The sequence below is a fragment of the Zootoca vivipara genome, chromosome 4 (assembly GCF_963506605.1).
Source record: "Zootoca vivipara chromosome 4, rZooViv1.1, whole genome shotgun sequence".
Taxonomy (NCBI): Eukaryota; Metazoa; Chordata; class Lepidosauria; order Squamata; family Lacertidae; genus Zootoca; species Zootoca vivipara.
Window position 1 is genome coordinate 84,523,724 of NC_083279.1, and position 16,995 is coordinate 84,540,718.

Genomic DNA, 16,995 nt, shown 5'->3' on the forward strand with positions numbered 1-16,995 from the left:
TGTTGGTAATTATGTAAATCTTATCATGTTGTCTTCCATGGGGTCACGAAGAGTCGGACACAACTAAACGACTAAACAACAACAAATCATGTTGTAAGCCGCCTTGAGCATTGTTTTAACTATGGAAAGGTGGCATACAAATAAAATTATGATTGTGGTGATGATGATGATGATGATGATGGGAGTCCCTTCTAGTTGGCATCAAGCCTTCTAGTTGACATCAAGCCACTTCTGGGCAATTATATCTTGCAAATAAAACATATTTGCAGTTAATTATAAAATGGGGTTACGAAACCATCTGAACTCGCTCTTGGCCATCAATATGCCAGCCATGTCAATAGTGTCAGCAAAGCCATGCAAGAAATCTTCCAAAAGGAAATTCCCATTGTTTACAAGCAAATGGTGAAAAGCTTCTTTAAGGAGTGTGGGAGGAGAAACTTTCTGGGAAGTAGGTCACAAACTAAAGCACCAAAATAAAGTTGTAATCAAAGAAGTACTATCGAAATCAGTGGTGCTTACTTCAGCATATAAACATTGTGAGTTACTGCAGGTAGTCCTGCCTTCAGTGCCCTTAAAGGGAGGGGTATTTTCATACAGAGAAACAATACTATAATAGTTTCAAGAAAATTACTACAGATCGGTGCAAGCCTGAACTATCTCATCATACTCTCTTTGGTGAAACAAAATAAAAAAATTCCTTGCAGCAGCACCTTAGAGACCAACTAAGTTTGTCATTGGTATGAGCTTTCGTGTGCATGCCCACTTCTTCAGTAACTCTTTGGTGAAGTTACCTACCTTACAGAGTTGTTGTAAGGATTGCAAGTAGAAAATGCTTGTGAAGCACTTTGAGCACTTGAAAGTGCTATAGAAAAGCTACATAATGCAATTGTTATTATTATTGTTATTATTTATAATGATTAAAGGCCATAAGGTTTTATTTCCAATATTTATAGGCCACTTTTAACACCATACATGCTCACAAAGCCGTTTACAAAGCAGTAAAAAAGCAAGTTAAAGCAATACAATCCAAGTAATATGATGGTTTTAAAAAAGGCTTTGAAAAAAAACAGAAAAAACCTGGTGTCCCGTCCCCCCCCCCAAAAAAAATCCCCAGGTTTTTTTCCAAGCCTTCCCATCTCTAAGCACAACACAGCCTTTTGATCCAGAGTGGGCTAACCAAACCCACAATATGTCTGGGTAAACAGAAATGTCTTGAGTTAGCTACATCCCTGATGAGCCTGAGTTGCCTTCTGTGTCTCCAAAGCAGGCTTCCTCAAACTCGGTTCTCCAGATGTTTTTGGCCTACAATTCCCATGATCCCTAGCTAGCAGGACCAGTGGTCAAGGATGATGGGAATTGTAGTCTCAAAACTTCTGGAGGGCCGGGTTTGAGGAAGCCTGCTCCAAAGGAAGGTGTTCCACATCTGGGGCCAACTACAGAGAAGGCCCTAACTTTCATCTCCACATGGAGCAGCACTCCAAGGGATAGTAAGACGGCACTCCTCTTCCAATCTCAAAGCCTGGGCCAACTGGTATGGAAAGAGGTGCTCCATCAAGTGCCTAAGTACCAAGTCATTCTCTGCTTTGTATTTTAACATCCATACCTTGAATTGGAATAGGCAGCCAGTGCAGATCCTGTAGAACAGGTTTTAAATGGCTGTGCATTGAAGTGCCAATCAGTACCCTCGTACCACCATTTTGTGCTAGCTGCAGTTTCCATACTGTCTTCAAGGGTGCGTTAAGAGTAGTCAAGAAAAGTCATCAGAGCTTGCAAATTGAACAAAATCACAATATCCCTTTCAAAGCGCATCCTATTATCTCAAAATAAGAGACTTCTTTCTCACAGGAATGCATGTTTGGAAATGTTACACCTCTTAATAGTTAGAAAAATATAGAAGGACATTCCATACCCCAAAACATGTTTAGGAAATAATACAGGCTCTTTTTTTCAATCAGTAATTTATTAAGCTAGTTTTTTTAATATAAAATAAATAAAGTTAAAATGTATCAATATAATGACCTAGTTTTAAAAAGAGAACTTTGTAACAGCAGAATATTAGTTAATACAGGAGCACCAAAACTTTTTGGAGAATATATTCTGCAAGTATTGGTACGGCCTTACAGTTTTCAACAATAATACAAATTGCATGTGTTGCAAAATCAATATCAGTGCCCAATGTCTAGGTAAATCAGATTTCACTGTAAATAACAGAATCTTGACAAATTATTATTATTTATTAAATATTTATATAATTCATTAAAGCTACACTTTTTATATATAAAAAAGAATCCCTTTAATAATCAGATATACCTGAGATGTGAAGAGAGTCAGTTATAAAAACAAGCTTCACCAAAAGAGTGGTACAAGACATAGATGTGTCGTTTCAAAGGATTCACAATCAAATAGGCAAAATTCTGTTCATGGATGTTGGATGAAGGGTAACAAAGGCCATGAGCATCCTAGAAGATGAAATATTTAGCATTAATATAAGGTAGTAAGTAATGTGTGATACGAATTCATCTCGAACACTACAAAGCCTGACTAAAATGGGATTAAGCGTACACAGCTCTTTGGCTCTGTTCTGTTTGAATTTGGCTTGTTTCAGTAAACCCCATGCGGGAGATCTGATACTATTGGGGCTCATCACATCAGCTCTGCACTGCAGGCAACCTGAAAAGATTATCAGCACAACTGGGCTGGAAGTGGCTTGGACTGGTAGTGGGTCAGTTGTCTCACATTTCCCCTACCCTCATTTCTGCTATATAAGGAACAGAGGCAGCAGAGGAGGAAAGAGGGGAGACAAAACTCTGCAGCTAATGGGAGAGTGGTAGAACTAAGTCCAAAGCCAGAGCTGTATCCATCTCTTAACAAGAACAGCTGCAGGAAAGGGGACCATGGAAGCATCCTTTCCAGGCAATTGTCACCCAGTGGAGAGCTAGGAATATTGCAGGTGAAGGCACTGTGCTGTCGGTTGTGGGACTACAAGGAGCTCTACAACTGCACTGATTAATGTATTTCAACAGCAGGGACAAAAGTACCATATTGGCTTGAATATAAGCCTCACTTCCCCCCCAAATTCCAACCGTGAAAAGGTAAAGTGCGGCTTATATTCACAGCCTTATGGTGTGCAGCCAGGAGCAAGGGGTTTCATGCAAGTCTATTTAGGCCTGATTGGTCAAAGGAACATTCTAAACAGATTGCTAGGTTGCTCCTAATTATGGGTTTGCTGAATCTAACTCTACTACTACGCTAACAAATCTGAGTAAGTTTTTGCTACAACCTATCATTATTCCTGATTATTTGGGACAAAACTGCTGCCCATTTACATCAGTTTCTTATTTCCCCGCCTCCCGCCCCCATGCTTGCAAACAAACATACACACACACTTTAAAATAAAAATGGCTATACCATATTATATTAAATAAAGGTAAAGGTAAAGGTACCCCTGACCGTTAGGTCCAGTCGCAGATGACTCTGGGGTTGCATGCTCATCTCGCTCTATAGGTCGAGGGAGCCGGCGTTTGTCCGCAGACAGCTTCCAGATCATGTGGCCAGCATGACTAAGCCGCTTCTGGCAAACCAGAGCAGCACACGGAAACGCCATTTACCTTCCCACCGGAGCTTAGCTGCCAAGTATCCCATTTTTCGTGGGAAACCCCCGGATTTTAATCCGTTTCCCGCTGTTCTCCCGAATGGAGAAAAATCCCGGAAATCCCCCAGATTTCCTACCTGTCAGGGAGCCTCCATTTTGGGTGCCGCTCTTCCCATGTGTGGGCACCGGAAATCGGGCAGAGTGGCACCAGAAGGCACTTCTACACATGCCCAACGGTCATCTTGGTGGTGGCCACACGGCGGCAGCCACCACCAAGATGGCTGCCACGCGGCCACCACCAAAATGGCCACTGGGCATTCATAGAAGTGACTTCCGGTGCCGCTCTACCCGATTTCCGGTGCCCACACATGGGAAGAGCAGCCCCAGAAGTTGCTTCTACGCAACTTCCGGTGCCATGCCGCTGCTGATCCCTCATTTTTCAGTGGGAGACTTGGCAGGTATGCGCCGGAGCGGTACCTATTTATCTACTTGCATTCTGATGTGCTTCCGAACTGCTAGGTGGGCAGGAGCTAGGACCGATGGGAGCTCACCCCATCGCGGGGATTTGAACCACCGACCACCTTGTCAGCAAGCCCTAGGCACCACCTGCGTCCTGTACTGTATTATATTATATTAAATACAGTAGTATAAAAATAAGTGGAGGGTGCAGCGTTGGGTAAGGACATTCTGTCATGAGAAATAATAGTAGAAATACTACTGATCCCTCTGATGGTGTTTTGCTGGATGGCAAAGGTCATCCTCTTTAGAGATGCCTTTCTACAACTCTTTTGGTAGCTCTATTAAGGATACTGATCTGTTGCCATTTTGATTAACAATGCTGCTGCTATTTTCATGGCCTTGTCCTATTATTATAGCTTATGTTTTATCCCATGGCTTTTATACCTTTTTATACATTTTGCAATAGAAGGTTTTGATATTTTATTATCAAGTTGGCTAGCTGCATTGGACTTTTTGGTAGAGGCAGAGTAAAATAAATTAACACTGAACTTCAAATCTGCAAGCTGTCCACATCGAAAATGCTGATTCTTCAGGCATGCTGGGTGCTGATTTTAGCAGTATTTAAATCAAAGTTTTGCTAAGGAAATGCAAAATCTATAGCTGTAGAGGTTCTCTGTTTTTGCAAAAACCAAAACCAAACCTCAGATACAGTACCAGTGTTATCTTCTAACCCTCATATCAACTGAATCTGGAAACCCAGCCAGATGGGGGGGGTATAAATAAATAAATAATAATAATAATAATATAGTATTATTATTATTATTATTATTATTATTATTATTATTATTATCTCTTACTGAATCTAACTTAAGAGTTTTACAGTGTCTCACAATTTCTGATGTGCTAATTAACTTACCCACCCTAAAGTTTTTCTTAGATCTATAACCATCAAGGTATGCAACTCCATTTTCTTATCTCATTCACATGCAAACTACAAGTAAGTGTCTATCATTCTCTTTCCTTAGGGAGGTAAACTAAGGGTATTTCCACATGCTACTTAGAAAGGCAAATGCTAGTGCTTAAAAAAGGAGAAGTTGTTTCATTGAATGGGCTTTCTTTATCTGATTGGCAGCATTTAAAATTCTGTTGTGTGTAGGTCTGCATTTTATTTGAGGCTACCTATATTGAAATCTAGTTTGACATGGAAGCCATAAAAATACCTTGCTCTTCGCCACAGAGGAATACTTTTAAAACCATAGGTTAAAATGAAATACTTTGTCTGATTTGCCTTTTTGAGAAATATGTTCAGTCTATGTAAATTAAAGTCCCTGAAATTCTGGTATCTGAAGATGTTTGTGGCCAGGCAAAATAGAATCCCCCCTACTTTCTGCATTGTCCATTGCCCAAGGAAGAAAGAGGGCAAAAATTGGAAACAGGTGTGCACAAAATTTGCACATTCTAATTTATATGTATAAATGCATATTTAGAAATACTGGGTCGGGTCCATCTAATTCTACTCAGAGCAGTCCCACTGAAATTATTTTCAATACGTCTGCTCTGACTAGGACTATCATTGAAGACGCCCAATATAATTTAAACAGAGGCACCATCTGCACACTACATTTAATGCAATATTGCACCACTTTAAAGTGTCACGGCTTCCTCCAAAAAAATACTTAAGGTTGCTGATAATTGTTAGACCTCTACTCCACGCACGGAGCTATAATTTCCAGAGTTCGCTGGGAAGAGGTATTGATTGTTCAACCACTCTGGGAATTGTAGCTTTGTGAGGGGAATGGAGTCCTCTGCATGCAAAAGTTACCAACTTTAATCCCCTGGTATCTTTAGGCACAGCTAGGAAATACCAACCACCACCCCCCTCTAGAAAGCCACTGCCTGGCACTATAGACAATACTGAACTAGATGGATTGATGGTCTGCGTTGGTATAAAGCACCATCATATGTACATACTTAAGGCTCACAGTACTATAAATGATAATAATGTTCGCAGAGTCGGACACAACTAAACAACAACAACAATGTTCGCAGTGGATTGAAATCTTGAGAAATGGGTTGGGTTGATGATTTAACAGAATGATGAGCCAAACATCATTATATAGCTATTATATTCAGCAACGTTTCCACTGAATTATAAAAGAATCTATCATTTTAAACAGAAAACCTTTTATCATCCTCTTTAACTGCAGGTGGGTGGTCAACCATTTGTTACATGATTTGCACTCTGGGACTAAGGTTAGATTCTCAGCTGCTGTTAAAAAATCACATAGCAAGAGTGACCAAGACAGCTTTCTTTCACCTGTGTCTTACAACTAAAAGATTTGTCATTTTTTTATTTCTTATTTTTGGATGCAGACTTAGTTACAGTGACTCATGGCTGGGTCCCCACAATGACAGTGAAGAGAAATTTATCAAAGAACAATCCAAAACAGAAGCGGGACAGAAATGCAACTGTATCCTTAAATAGATTTTCTGATCATAAGCACAGTACCCAGTTTACCTTGGAATATTGTTGTGTAAATAGAAAGGGTTACGTCCAAATCTGCAACATCCATTTATACAATCACATCAAGACAGTCCTCAGATTTACAAAAGTAAGTTGTAGTAATGGATGCAATCAAGTGCTGTAATATATTGGATGCCAACATAGCTAAAAGTACAAATACCCATCATAGTTCTCATTTTTAAAGTGTTATGTAAAAACTGAGAAAAAATAATTTTAAAATCTTGCAGGAAAATCCTCATGGTTCAGCAAAAGTTATGCACTTTTATGTGTCATTGGTTTTGATGGGAGTGATCCTAGCACACGTTTACCTCTCACATTTTGGCCATAAGAAGTTTGTTTCAATGTCTAAACTAACATGTTAACAAGATTTAAAGGAGAAAAAAAGAATACAACATTAATTTCTAATAAATGTTATGTCTTTTTTTGACAATGAGAAGAAACCTGGTTTGTCACCCAAGTCAAATTATTGTTTTGAAATGTTCTAAAAATTTGAACTAAAGTAGTCAATAGATGCACAATTTTGTTGGATGACTCCTCAGCTATTTGTAAATATTTTTATTTATTATTTTATCTTCAACAGGTCTTTGAAAGATTATGGTTATTGAAAGTTGCATTGTTTTGTGTATAACATTTCCTGTGGTTTTTTGTTAAATGCTTAGTGTTATAACAACAATTTCACCCATCAAAATCAATGGGATGTAAAAGTACTTTGATCATGCCCAAACAGTGTTTGCCTGACTGTCTTTATTCATAATTTGCTTGAAATTTATATCTGAAAATATTTTTGGTTACATGATTAGCACCCCTCCTCCTAATGAAATACTTACATAAGCGCAGACTTTAAAAATGGTAGATGTTATTTTTATTTCCTTAGTTTCAGGATCCTTTTGAACACTGAAATTCAAAAAAGTATAAACTGTTTTAATAATGACATCTGGAATAGTCAGAACTTACAGTCCAAGATAGACTGTGTGGATTGGCAGCTAAAGAGTTAATAGAACACAATATCATATGAGACCTTCAGGATCAAAGAAGGAGCAGTAGAACGACAACAAGTAAAAACATGAAACATAATAGAAAAAGAGAACGGAAAGCTTCTAGAAGAGAGTTGTCAGCAAGTGGGTGGGAAAATATTGAAAAATGTCATGGCAGCCAAGAGTGAACACTGTCTTGCTAAGGGTGTTAGATCTGAGTGGAAAAATTGAGGAAAAGGTGGAATTAGGAAATGAAAAGGAAAGGGAGGAAAATGACTCCAGAATATTTTAGAGTACTTCCAATATGTTGTGAACCCCTTATTCCCAAGCTTCTTTTTGGACTGGTGCTCCAACTAGCCATGGCAAGGTTGGGAGCGGAATTCTGTATGTTGCTGTTCAATTTGCAGGTTGCTAGAATAGGATAACACTCCGAAACCTTATTGGGTATGCTTTCTACCTGGGAGCCAGCTTCTACCCATATCTTCTGTGGACAAGGTTGTTCCTTATAAGATGACAAGGAATAGACTAGGCATTTATACTAGCATTGCAAACTTGTTTCCTGCCCAGCCCTGCTTAGATCATATATATGATGCCATTGCAAAGCTGCAACCTGCCCCAGAGCATCTTTCATAATCACACCAACAAGTAAAACAAGTACGGTAAATCAGTAAGTAAATCAGATTCACATTTTAAAAAAAGGAAAAACATATTCACCTCACAAGTTCTTTATATAAAGCCTTTGTGGTTTCTAAGTATGGACCAAGTTCATCTTCATATTGACAAAGAGCTCCTCCAAGGCAAAGATGCTTAAAAAGACAGAAGAGAAATTCCTCACGGTCTAAATGGCTGAATAAGTCATAGTGGTCTGAATCTTCCAGAAGAAGTACCTATCACGAGACAAGGAGGAAAGACAATGTAATATGGATAATGTTTTATATATTGTATTACAAAAAAACACCCTATTTTGTATTCCCAGTGGTTTGTTTATATATACATGCAATAAATTTGATAATTAATTTGGGGAGAGTTAAAAATATATAAATGCAAAGCTGCAGCAGGGACTCCAGGCCACAATCTGGCCCAATCACTGACCAAACTGCCCAGCTGCCATCAGCTTTGAAACATATGTCAACAGGAAATAGCCCCATCAAAAAAAGTCACCAGTTGCTAGAAAACATTTTTCTCCTGGAAATTCAGTGTCCTCCACCACAGTTAAACAGAAGCGGTTCTAGGGTGGTGTCATGGACTGGCTGGATGCAGAGCAGTAGTGGGAGGCAGCAGCTGGGGGATTGGTGGTGGGACGATGATGTGTGGTCAGAGGGAGAAGAGAGAGAAGGCTGGGAGGAGGTGGTGTTGGAAGCTGAAGAGGCAACAGGCTTTAGTGGGCAGGAAAAGCCTGTGGCAGAAGGCAGTCCAGACTCATCGAGGCAGGAGGAGGGAGGGAGGGAGGGAGGGAGACAGAGATGAGGAAGGCTGCTGAAGAATCCAGGGAGTCTCCCCCTCCTGCTATGACCAGTTCCCCCTCCCCCTTGTCTCTCAGAACACGAAGAGAAATGAAAAGTAGGGAGCAATGAGATAAAAGACGACGGAGCATCAGATTGCTGGGGACGGAACCAGGGAAGGAGCCTTAGAGAATGGTGGGGAAGCAATCCTCACAGCGGCTTCATTAGGGCAAGACTGGGAAGCATTGCTGTGACCACTAGGATTGAGCTGTTTTGTTTCTCTGAATAAAGAGTTAACATCACTGACATCGGGTCCTGACTGGTGTGGTTGCACTAGGCACTGCACTGCAGGGGGTGCCAAAACAACGCTATAGAATGGAACATGAGAGGTGGGGGTACTGAATTTTAGCATTGCTCAGGGCCCAAAATCCACCACTGGCTTAAGTCCAACAACATCTAGAGAGCCACAGGCTATTCACTGTTCTAGCACATCTTAAGCTATCAGTTTTCCTCAAGGGCAATGTCTATACTGTATAAACCAGCCCACAAAACCAAGGGAGGTAACCATCAGTCATGATGCAGTAGCACGTCATAATTTTATCACAATGAGCTTTTTTTAGACATAGAAACATTTCCTGAACCTCAAGTAGGTTTTGACTCTGTGGAGGCAAAAAGGAACTGAGCAAGTGAATTTATTGTTCTTCACCACAATTGGTCAAAGGGAGGAGTAGGAGTATGCTCCAAGCATAAAAGGCTTGTATATTTCACAATTTGTAATAAAACTGGCTGCAGAATGCAGTTCTCTGAAACTACATGCTGACACCATCAGATGATAGCAAAATTGAAAGGAAATTGAGAAAAAACACTTTGGGATTTAGTGCTGTTTATGAACACAAGATCCACATGGAGGCTATCAATATTAGCTGTGATAACTATGTGGTTGCCCTGGCAAGAAAAAGTGACTAATAAATTTAATAAATGATAATTAAAACTATAAAATAATAATAGACAGAAGACAGATCTTAACTACACTTGTACTAACCTTTCTTAACTCATCAGCAATGAGAATATCATCGTGATATTCATCAAAACACTTTACAATACTTCCACTTTCTCGAACAACCCCTTTACAGTATAATCGGTCAAAAAATGACATGGAAACTTGTTTGCACAGAATATTCTTGACATCAATTTTTCTCACACTAGTATCTGAAACATATGGCAGAAATCAAAAGAAAAATCACAATAGCATTCATGAATCTGCAAGATTATATTTTCATATCTGAACAAAGTGGCTTAATACTATCAAGGTTACATTTAAATTTGCAACATTATAAATGTATTGAAATGTTTCCCAACTTACTACGTATGAAAAATATGACTACCTTTAGACCCAGTGTGGTGGAATAGGGATAGAGTTTGGTTAAGAGAAAGCAAGATAAATTCCAACACAATTACAAGCAGGTCACAAAGCATACAAAAGTTGGCAAAAACACCAACGGTGTAGAATTCTTCCCTCTTCCCTAATGTCTAGTCCAGCACATGGTGAAGTTATTTTAGTGTGAAGCAGCCAATTGAATGGTGCAGGCGTGAGGAAATGTGAAATGTTGTGACATGAGAACACAGGGTAGGTGGAACTAGACACTATGGGGTGGAAGGCGGGTTATATGGATACACCATTTTCAACAGCATTCTCGTGTTCTTTGTTCCATTCCCAGTAGGGTGACTTTTATCTCTAAGTGTAACCACAGGCTAAAATGTTGCCCTGAGGAAGAGCAGTATGCAAATGTAACAAGCACACATTGGGCATGATAAGCTTAGAACTTCTTAGAACTTCTGTTCACTGGACTGGAATGAACAGGAAATATGTAAGTGTTCTCTTGCCCAATTTTCATTTATGAAATAATTACGAACTGCTCATATAAAATTATTTATTCAGTAGTATCAAAGCTGAGGAAACCACAAAAAGGAAGCAATAAAGATGTCAATGCAGAAGGAGGAACTTTTACTCAGTCTCCAAAAAATAAAAATAAATAAAGGCTATCTTAAAAATAAATAGATCTGGAACTCTTTTGAAGAGACTAAGATGAAAGAGAAACAGCTGACAATGCATTAATGTCTGCAAATGCAGGTGATAATGTTCATCATATAAATTTAATACATTTTACATCACCTTTCAACGGTAAACTGACCTAGAAATGTTTTAACAGACCACAAAAAACATTAGGGATTTAAATAAAAACTTGAATACTGTTACTTAATATTTAACAATCATTTAATGTTGCTCATTGTCATGAATGTATCTTCATGCTACTTTGGTATAAGCTGTATTGGAAGGCTCTGTATCCTGAAAAGCAATACTGTACTGTATATAAATAACCGCCACCAATCACACCATCATTAGAATCAGCAAGTCACTTTGCAGGGGAAAAGGAAAATGGGTTTAAAAGAGAAGTTGTCCCAAATTTGTTATTTTTACCTAATGTAGTCCATTGTCCAGAAGGTGAAATCAATTTCAAATTGCTGTTAACATCTGGATGATTAAAAAAGGCCTGGAAGTACAGAGTCAATAACAATTGGCAGTTAAACAGATTCTATTATCTGATTTGATACACGCATCAACTAAGGTGGCTTTGGCTTGATTTAAGACCATAAAAGGGCCCTGCACCAGAGGTCCATCAGTCCTATATTTCCCACTAGCCAAACATATGCCTATAGGAAGCGCTCAAGTAAGACATGAGGACAACAGCCCCTTCCTGTTGTTGTTCCTCAGTACAAGCTGCCTCTGACCCATCAAGTGTTACATAGCCATAAAAACTAATAACCATTGACAGCTTCATCCTCCGTAAATTTGTCTAATGTTCTCCAAATGTCTGAAATTTAAGATTGCTGACCAAATTAGGGTTTTCATTCATGGAACTACTGCTGCAAGTCATTCCACTGATAAAAGTCTGGAATGTGAGAAGGATTTATACCCATGTCTATTTATAAATGAGACGGGTCTGCCCAGCTGCTTCTGAGCAAACACGATCACAGTTTGCAAGTTCACACAGGAGTATAATTCTTCCCCTTAAAAAAAACCACACACACACTATGGGAATGACCTGTAGAAGTACTCTTGTGAACAAAAAAAAGCATTGTGGGAAATGAGAAACAAGTTTTTTTAAAACAAACAAACATGTTGTGTTACTTAATATAATAAAAATCACTAAGTAGCATATATAAAAACAAGAAAAACACAACCACATTCAATAAAATATGCTAAAAACTAAAATTTTAAAATGCAACTGTATATCACAAATTAAACTGAACAGTCTATAAAACCAGGGTTGGAAACAGGGTTGTATTTAAAACAATGCATGCTGCTGTTTTGCCCTGTTGTGCTTCTAGCCATTTGATATTTTAATGCTGCTTCCGTTTTAGTAATACTGTATTTATGACACATCACTTTGAAGATTTTAATCAAAATTCCAAAGTGGCCTATAAATCTACAGACTACCTCAAAAAGTGGGTGGATTCTCTCATTCACTGGAGGTTTTTAAACAAGAGGTCGGATGGCCATCTGTCCTGGATGCAACAGCTGCGATTCCTGGGGTCAACCTAGATGACCCTTAGGTGTACCTTCCAACTCTATGAAACCCACTTTTAAACTAATAAGCCAGATTTGGTTAACTACCATAATGAAATCATCCCTCTGGTAGCCTCTGAAGTTCTGATCAAAGCTGAATGCCTGCGCAGTGATTCTGCCATCCATGGACCTGCAGAATGTAGAAAAAGAAGTCTGTCAGGCTTGTATTCTTCATGTAATAATAATAAGCATGAGGGGATTCCGCACTGGAAAAAATGATGATAAAATAATATTTAACGTGGCATAAAAAAATTTAAGTGACTTAAGTTCTGGGGCGGAGCTGGATGCCAGCAATTATTTGCTGAAAGATTTCCAATTACAGCAGTGAAGCCTCTCGGTTAAATATCTTGATCCTGAAACGCATCTTGCTCTCCCACAGTCCTGAGGGCAGACTGACCCCAATTCTCTTGCACTTCACCCCACTTTCCCCCTCCTCATTTCCTCCTCCCCCCCCCTGCCGCCTGAGAAACCGGAGAAGGAATGCCGCTTCTCCCCACCACTTGAGGAGGCGGTCTCGGGTGTCCCTGCTCTCCAGCACTGGGAAGCTTTTTTGCGGGAGGTGATGGAAAGCGTAGCGGGGCTCCCCGCCTTCCTCTCCGCAGGCGGCCATCGCCGCTTCTGTGGGACGCGGGCGGTTCCCATGGCAACGCGCTCCCGCTGGCCGCTCAGCGTTGCACCTTTTTTCCCCGTCCCCCCAGGAAACAAGCAGCTCAGTGACAACGGATCCGCTTCTGTAATGCAGGAGATTTAACATCTGCAATCAGCTGGAGGGGGAGGGGAGTTAGGGAACGAGGCGGCTGAGCTATTTTCTCCATATTTAAGTGGATGGATATACTTCGCCTTTTAGTAAGTTTTGGTCGCACTCTCTCAATGTATATGCATATATGTGTGTATGTATTTTTTTAATATGTGACATGTTAATGTATTTTAAATCTTTCTTGGAAGCCGCTCAGAGTGGCTGGGGAAACCCAGTCAGATGGGCGGGATACAATTAATAAGTTGTTGTTGTTGTTGTTGTTGTTGTTGTTGTTGTTTTATTTGTAAGTTTAGAAACCTCAGAAATCAGTGAGCCTGTCTTTACTGAGGATCTGTTTGCAAAATATTGTGGAGTTCTTTGACTTTTTCATTTTTTTTAGCTTTGTGGCTAATCCTTAGCTGATAATCCATCTTGAAGTACCTTAAAGACCAACTAAGTTTTTATTTTGGTATGAGCTTTCGTGTGCATGCACACTTCTTCAGATAGGAAGAAGTATCTGAAGAAGTGTGCATGCACACGAAAGCTCATACCAAAATAAAAACTTAGTTGGTCTTTAAGGTGCTACTGAAGGAATTTTTTTTTATTTTACTTCGATCCAGACCAACACGGCTACCTACCTGTAACCATCTTGAAGGTAAAGGTAAAGGGACCCCTGACCATTAGGTCCAGTCGTGACCGACTCTGGGGTTGCGCGCTCATCTCGCATTATTGGCTGAGGGAGCCGGCGTTTAGCTTCCAGGTCATGTGGCCAGCATGACAAAGCCGCTTCTGGCAAACCAGAGCAGCACACGGAAACGCCGTTTACCTTCCCGCTGTAGCGGTTCCTATTTATCTACTTGCATTTTGACATGCTTTCGAACTGCTAGGTTGGCAGGAGCTGGGACCGAGCAACGGGAGCTCACCCCGTCACAGGGATTTGAACCGCCGACCTTCTGATCAGCAAGCCCTAGGCTCAGTGGTTTAACCACAGCGCCACCTGGGTCCATCTTGAAGACTCTGGCTAAATGCAGACTTTATGACTTGAACATCAAGCCAGCTTTTTGCTCACTGTTTTGTGGCATTCTAGTACAGTGGCACCTCGGTTTATGAACACAATTGGTTCCGGAAGTCTGTTCATAAACTGAAGCGTTCATAAACTGAAGCGAACTTTCCCATTGAAAGTAATGGAAATTGGATTAATCTGTTCCAGACAGTCCGCGGAGTACTTAAACTGAAGCGTTCATAAACTGAAGCGAACTTTCCCATTGAAAGTAATGGAAAATGAATTAATCCGTTCCAGATGGGTCCACAGTGTTCATAAACCGAAAATTCATAAACCAAGGTGTTCATAAACCGAGGTTCCACTGTAGGTCTTAATAAAAGTATTGCCACACACACACACAATTGTAAGCGCCTGCACTATGGAACCCCCTAACCAGGAGCCTTCAATGTGCTCTTTTCAGCACCTGCTAAACACATTCCTGTTTAGACAAGCCTACGCAGGTGCTTAGAAAGTTGAGGTAATTTTAACCTGCATGAGTGTTTTACCTTTTGTATGTTTTGAAGGAAAAAATTCTGAGAGTTGTCAGAAGAAGGAACAGTTTATGGAGTTGGGTATGTTTAGCCTGGAAAAGAGGAGGCTGAGAGGAGATATGATAGCTATTTTGAAACATCTAAAGGGCCATCACGTGGAAGATGGAGCAAGCTTGTTTGCTCCTGCTGTGGAGGGTAGGACCCAAACTAATGTCTCCAAGTTACCAGAAAGAAGAATCCAGCTAAGCATCAGGAAGAACTTTCTGACAGTAAGAGCTGTTCGACAGTGGAATGGATTCCTTCCAAAAGTGGTGGACTCTGCTTCCTTGGAGGTTTTAAAGCAGAGGTTGGGTATCCATCTGTCACTCATATGTAAAAGTCCTGCATTGCAGGGGGGGTCGTCTCAATGACCCTTGGGACACTTCTATGGTTCCCCCCCCTTTGATTTTACTGTTTTATCTTTTGTAAACCGCTTTGAGGTTGTTTGTTGTCTTTACAATCAAGTGGTGTATTCGTTTTATGAAACAAACAAATAATATACATAACGATTCATCAGTATGAAAATCACACACGCTATAAAAGCAATTCAGCGTGCACAAATTAAATAACTTTCGTACGAGTCTTCATGATGAGTGTTAGTAAACAGTGGCATTAGCATCATTATTATATGCAGAGTCATCAATGTGGAAGCGTTTCAGCACTTTCTGCATACACCATCACCTGTAGCCTATTCCACCCCCCAAGCTGTTCCTGATCATTACTACTAAGGGTGTATGCCACCGCCCTCCACCAAGCCCACTGCGCTCATCCCTGTCATTCATAACCTGTTCAGAATTAGGCAACAAACTTTGTTGGTTTCTTTGTATGTACTCTTTACTCCAATTTTGTTTGACTGACAGGTATAGCCTGACTCAGTATTTCTCTCTCCCCATCTCCTCCTCCTTCCAAGGGATTGGTAACATTTTAATTGGTTTGATTTGGGCTGATGCTCAGTGGTATCGGTCATGCTAGCAAAATAAGCAAAATGCCAGCATGACTAAGGGTTGTTTTTTTTAAGGCAGCAATCCAATGCATGCTTCTTTGAAAGCATGCCTCACTGTAGGGATGCAGGTGGAGATGTGGTTCAAGCCACTGAGCCTCTTGGGCTTGCTGAATGGAAGGTCGGCAGTTCGAATCCCCATGATGGGGTGAGCTCCTGTTGCTCTGTCCCAGCTCCTGCTAACCTAGCAGTTTGAAAGCACACCAGTGCGAGTAGATAAATAGGTATCGCTGTGCTGGTAAGGTAAATGGTGTTTCAGTGCACTCTGGTTTCCGTCACGGTGTCCCGTTGTGCCAGAAGCGGTTTAGTCAGGCATAGGCAAATTTGGCCTTCCAGATGTTTTGGGACTACAAATCCCATCATCCCTGACCACTGGTCCTGTTAGCTAGGGATGATGGGAGTTGTAGTCCCAAAACATCTGGAGAGCCTAGTTTACCTATGCCTGAGTTTAGTCATGCTGGCCACATGACCCAGAAAGCTGTCTGTGAACAAACGCCGGCTCCCTCGGCCTGAAAGCGAGATGAGTGCCGCAACCCCACAGTCGTCTTTGACTGGACTTAACTGTCCAGGGGTCCTTTACCTTTTACTTCTGAGCAATAGATAGTGGGATGATCTGGTGGTATAAACATTAAGCACATTAGGAACAGATTGATTAGAATTTCAGCTTTTCCCTGTGAGGTTGCTGGTATAGTTATGTCCATCAATCTGCTCATCCCATGTAAGTATGGTCATCATGGATTCGGGCATCCTCAGAGTGGCACTGGAAGCAGTTGCAGCTGCAACTGGCTTCCAGCAGTTACTTTCATGCACATAAAGGAGTTGGAACATTGTGTTCTATAAGAATAATGTACGGGAACAGATGTAGTAGAGCTTTGGAGATATAGATCAGCTGCAAGAGGCATCGCCCACTCAAGTCATTGTGCCAGCTGCCTGATCAGCCATTGAGTCAGGGTGTGTTTACTTCTCCAGCTGGTTGTTCTGGATCCTTAGGAGGCGAAAGGCCAAGGAAGGGCACGTGCAGGATGTTGGCACGAAGCACAGGTGAGTCTACACCTGTTCTTGCAAGGG

The 16,995-nt window shown here is 40.7% G+C and overlaps 1 protein-coding gene across 1 annotated transcript; it reads right to left on the bottom strand.

Moving 5' to 3' along the window:
• Positions 1-1,821: 1,821 nt before the first annotated feature.
• CFAP300 (cilia and flagella associated protein 300) lies at positions 1,822-13,253 on the bottom strand. The gene is made up of 7 exons (XM_035115906.2): positions 13,117-13,253; positions 12,668-12,749; positions 11,471-11,543; positions 10,034-10,200; positions 8,264-8,436; positions 7,403-7,469; positions 1,822-2,459 (listed from the first exon to the last, which is right to left on the bottom strand). Exons 1-7 carry the CDS (start codon positions 13,227-13,229, stop codon positions 2,328-2,330), a joined length of 807 nt encoding a protein of 268 aa, XP_034971797.2. The 5' UTR covers positions 13,230-13,253; the 3' UTR covers positions 1,822-2,327.
• Positions 13,254-16,995: the final 3,742 nt, after the last annotated feature.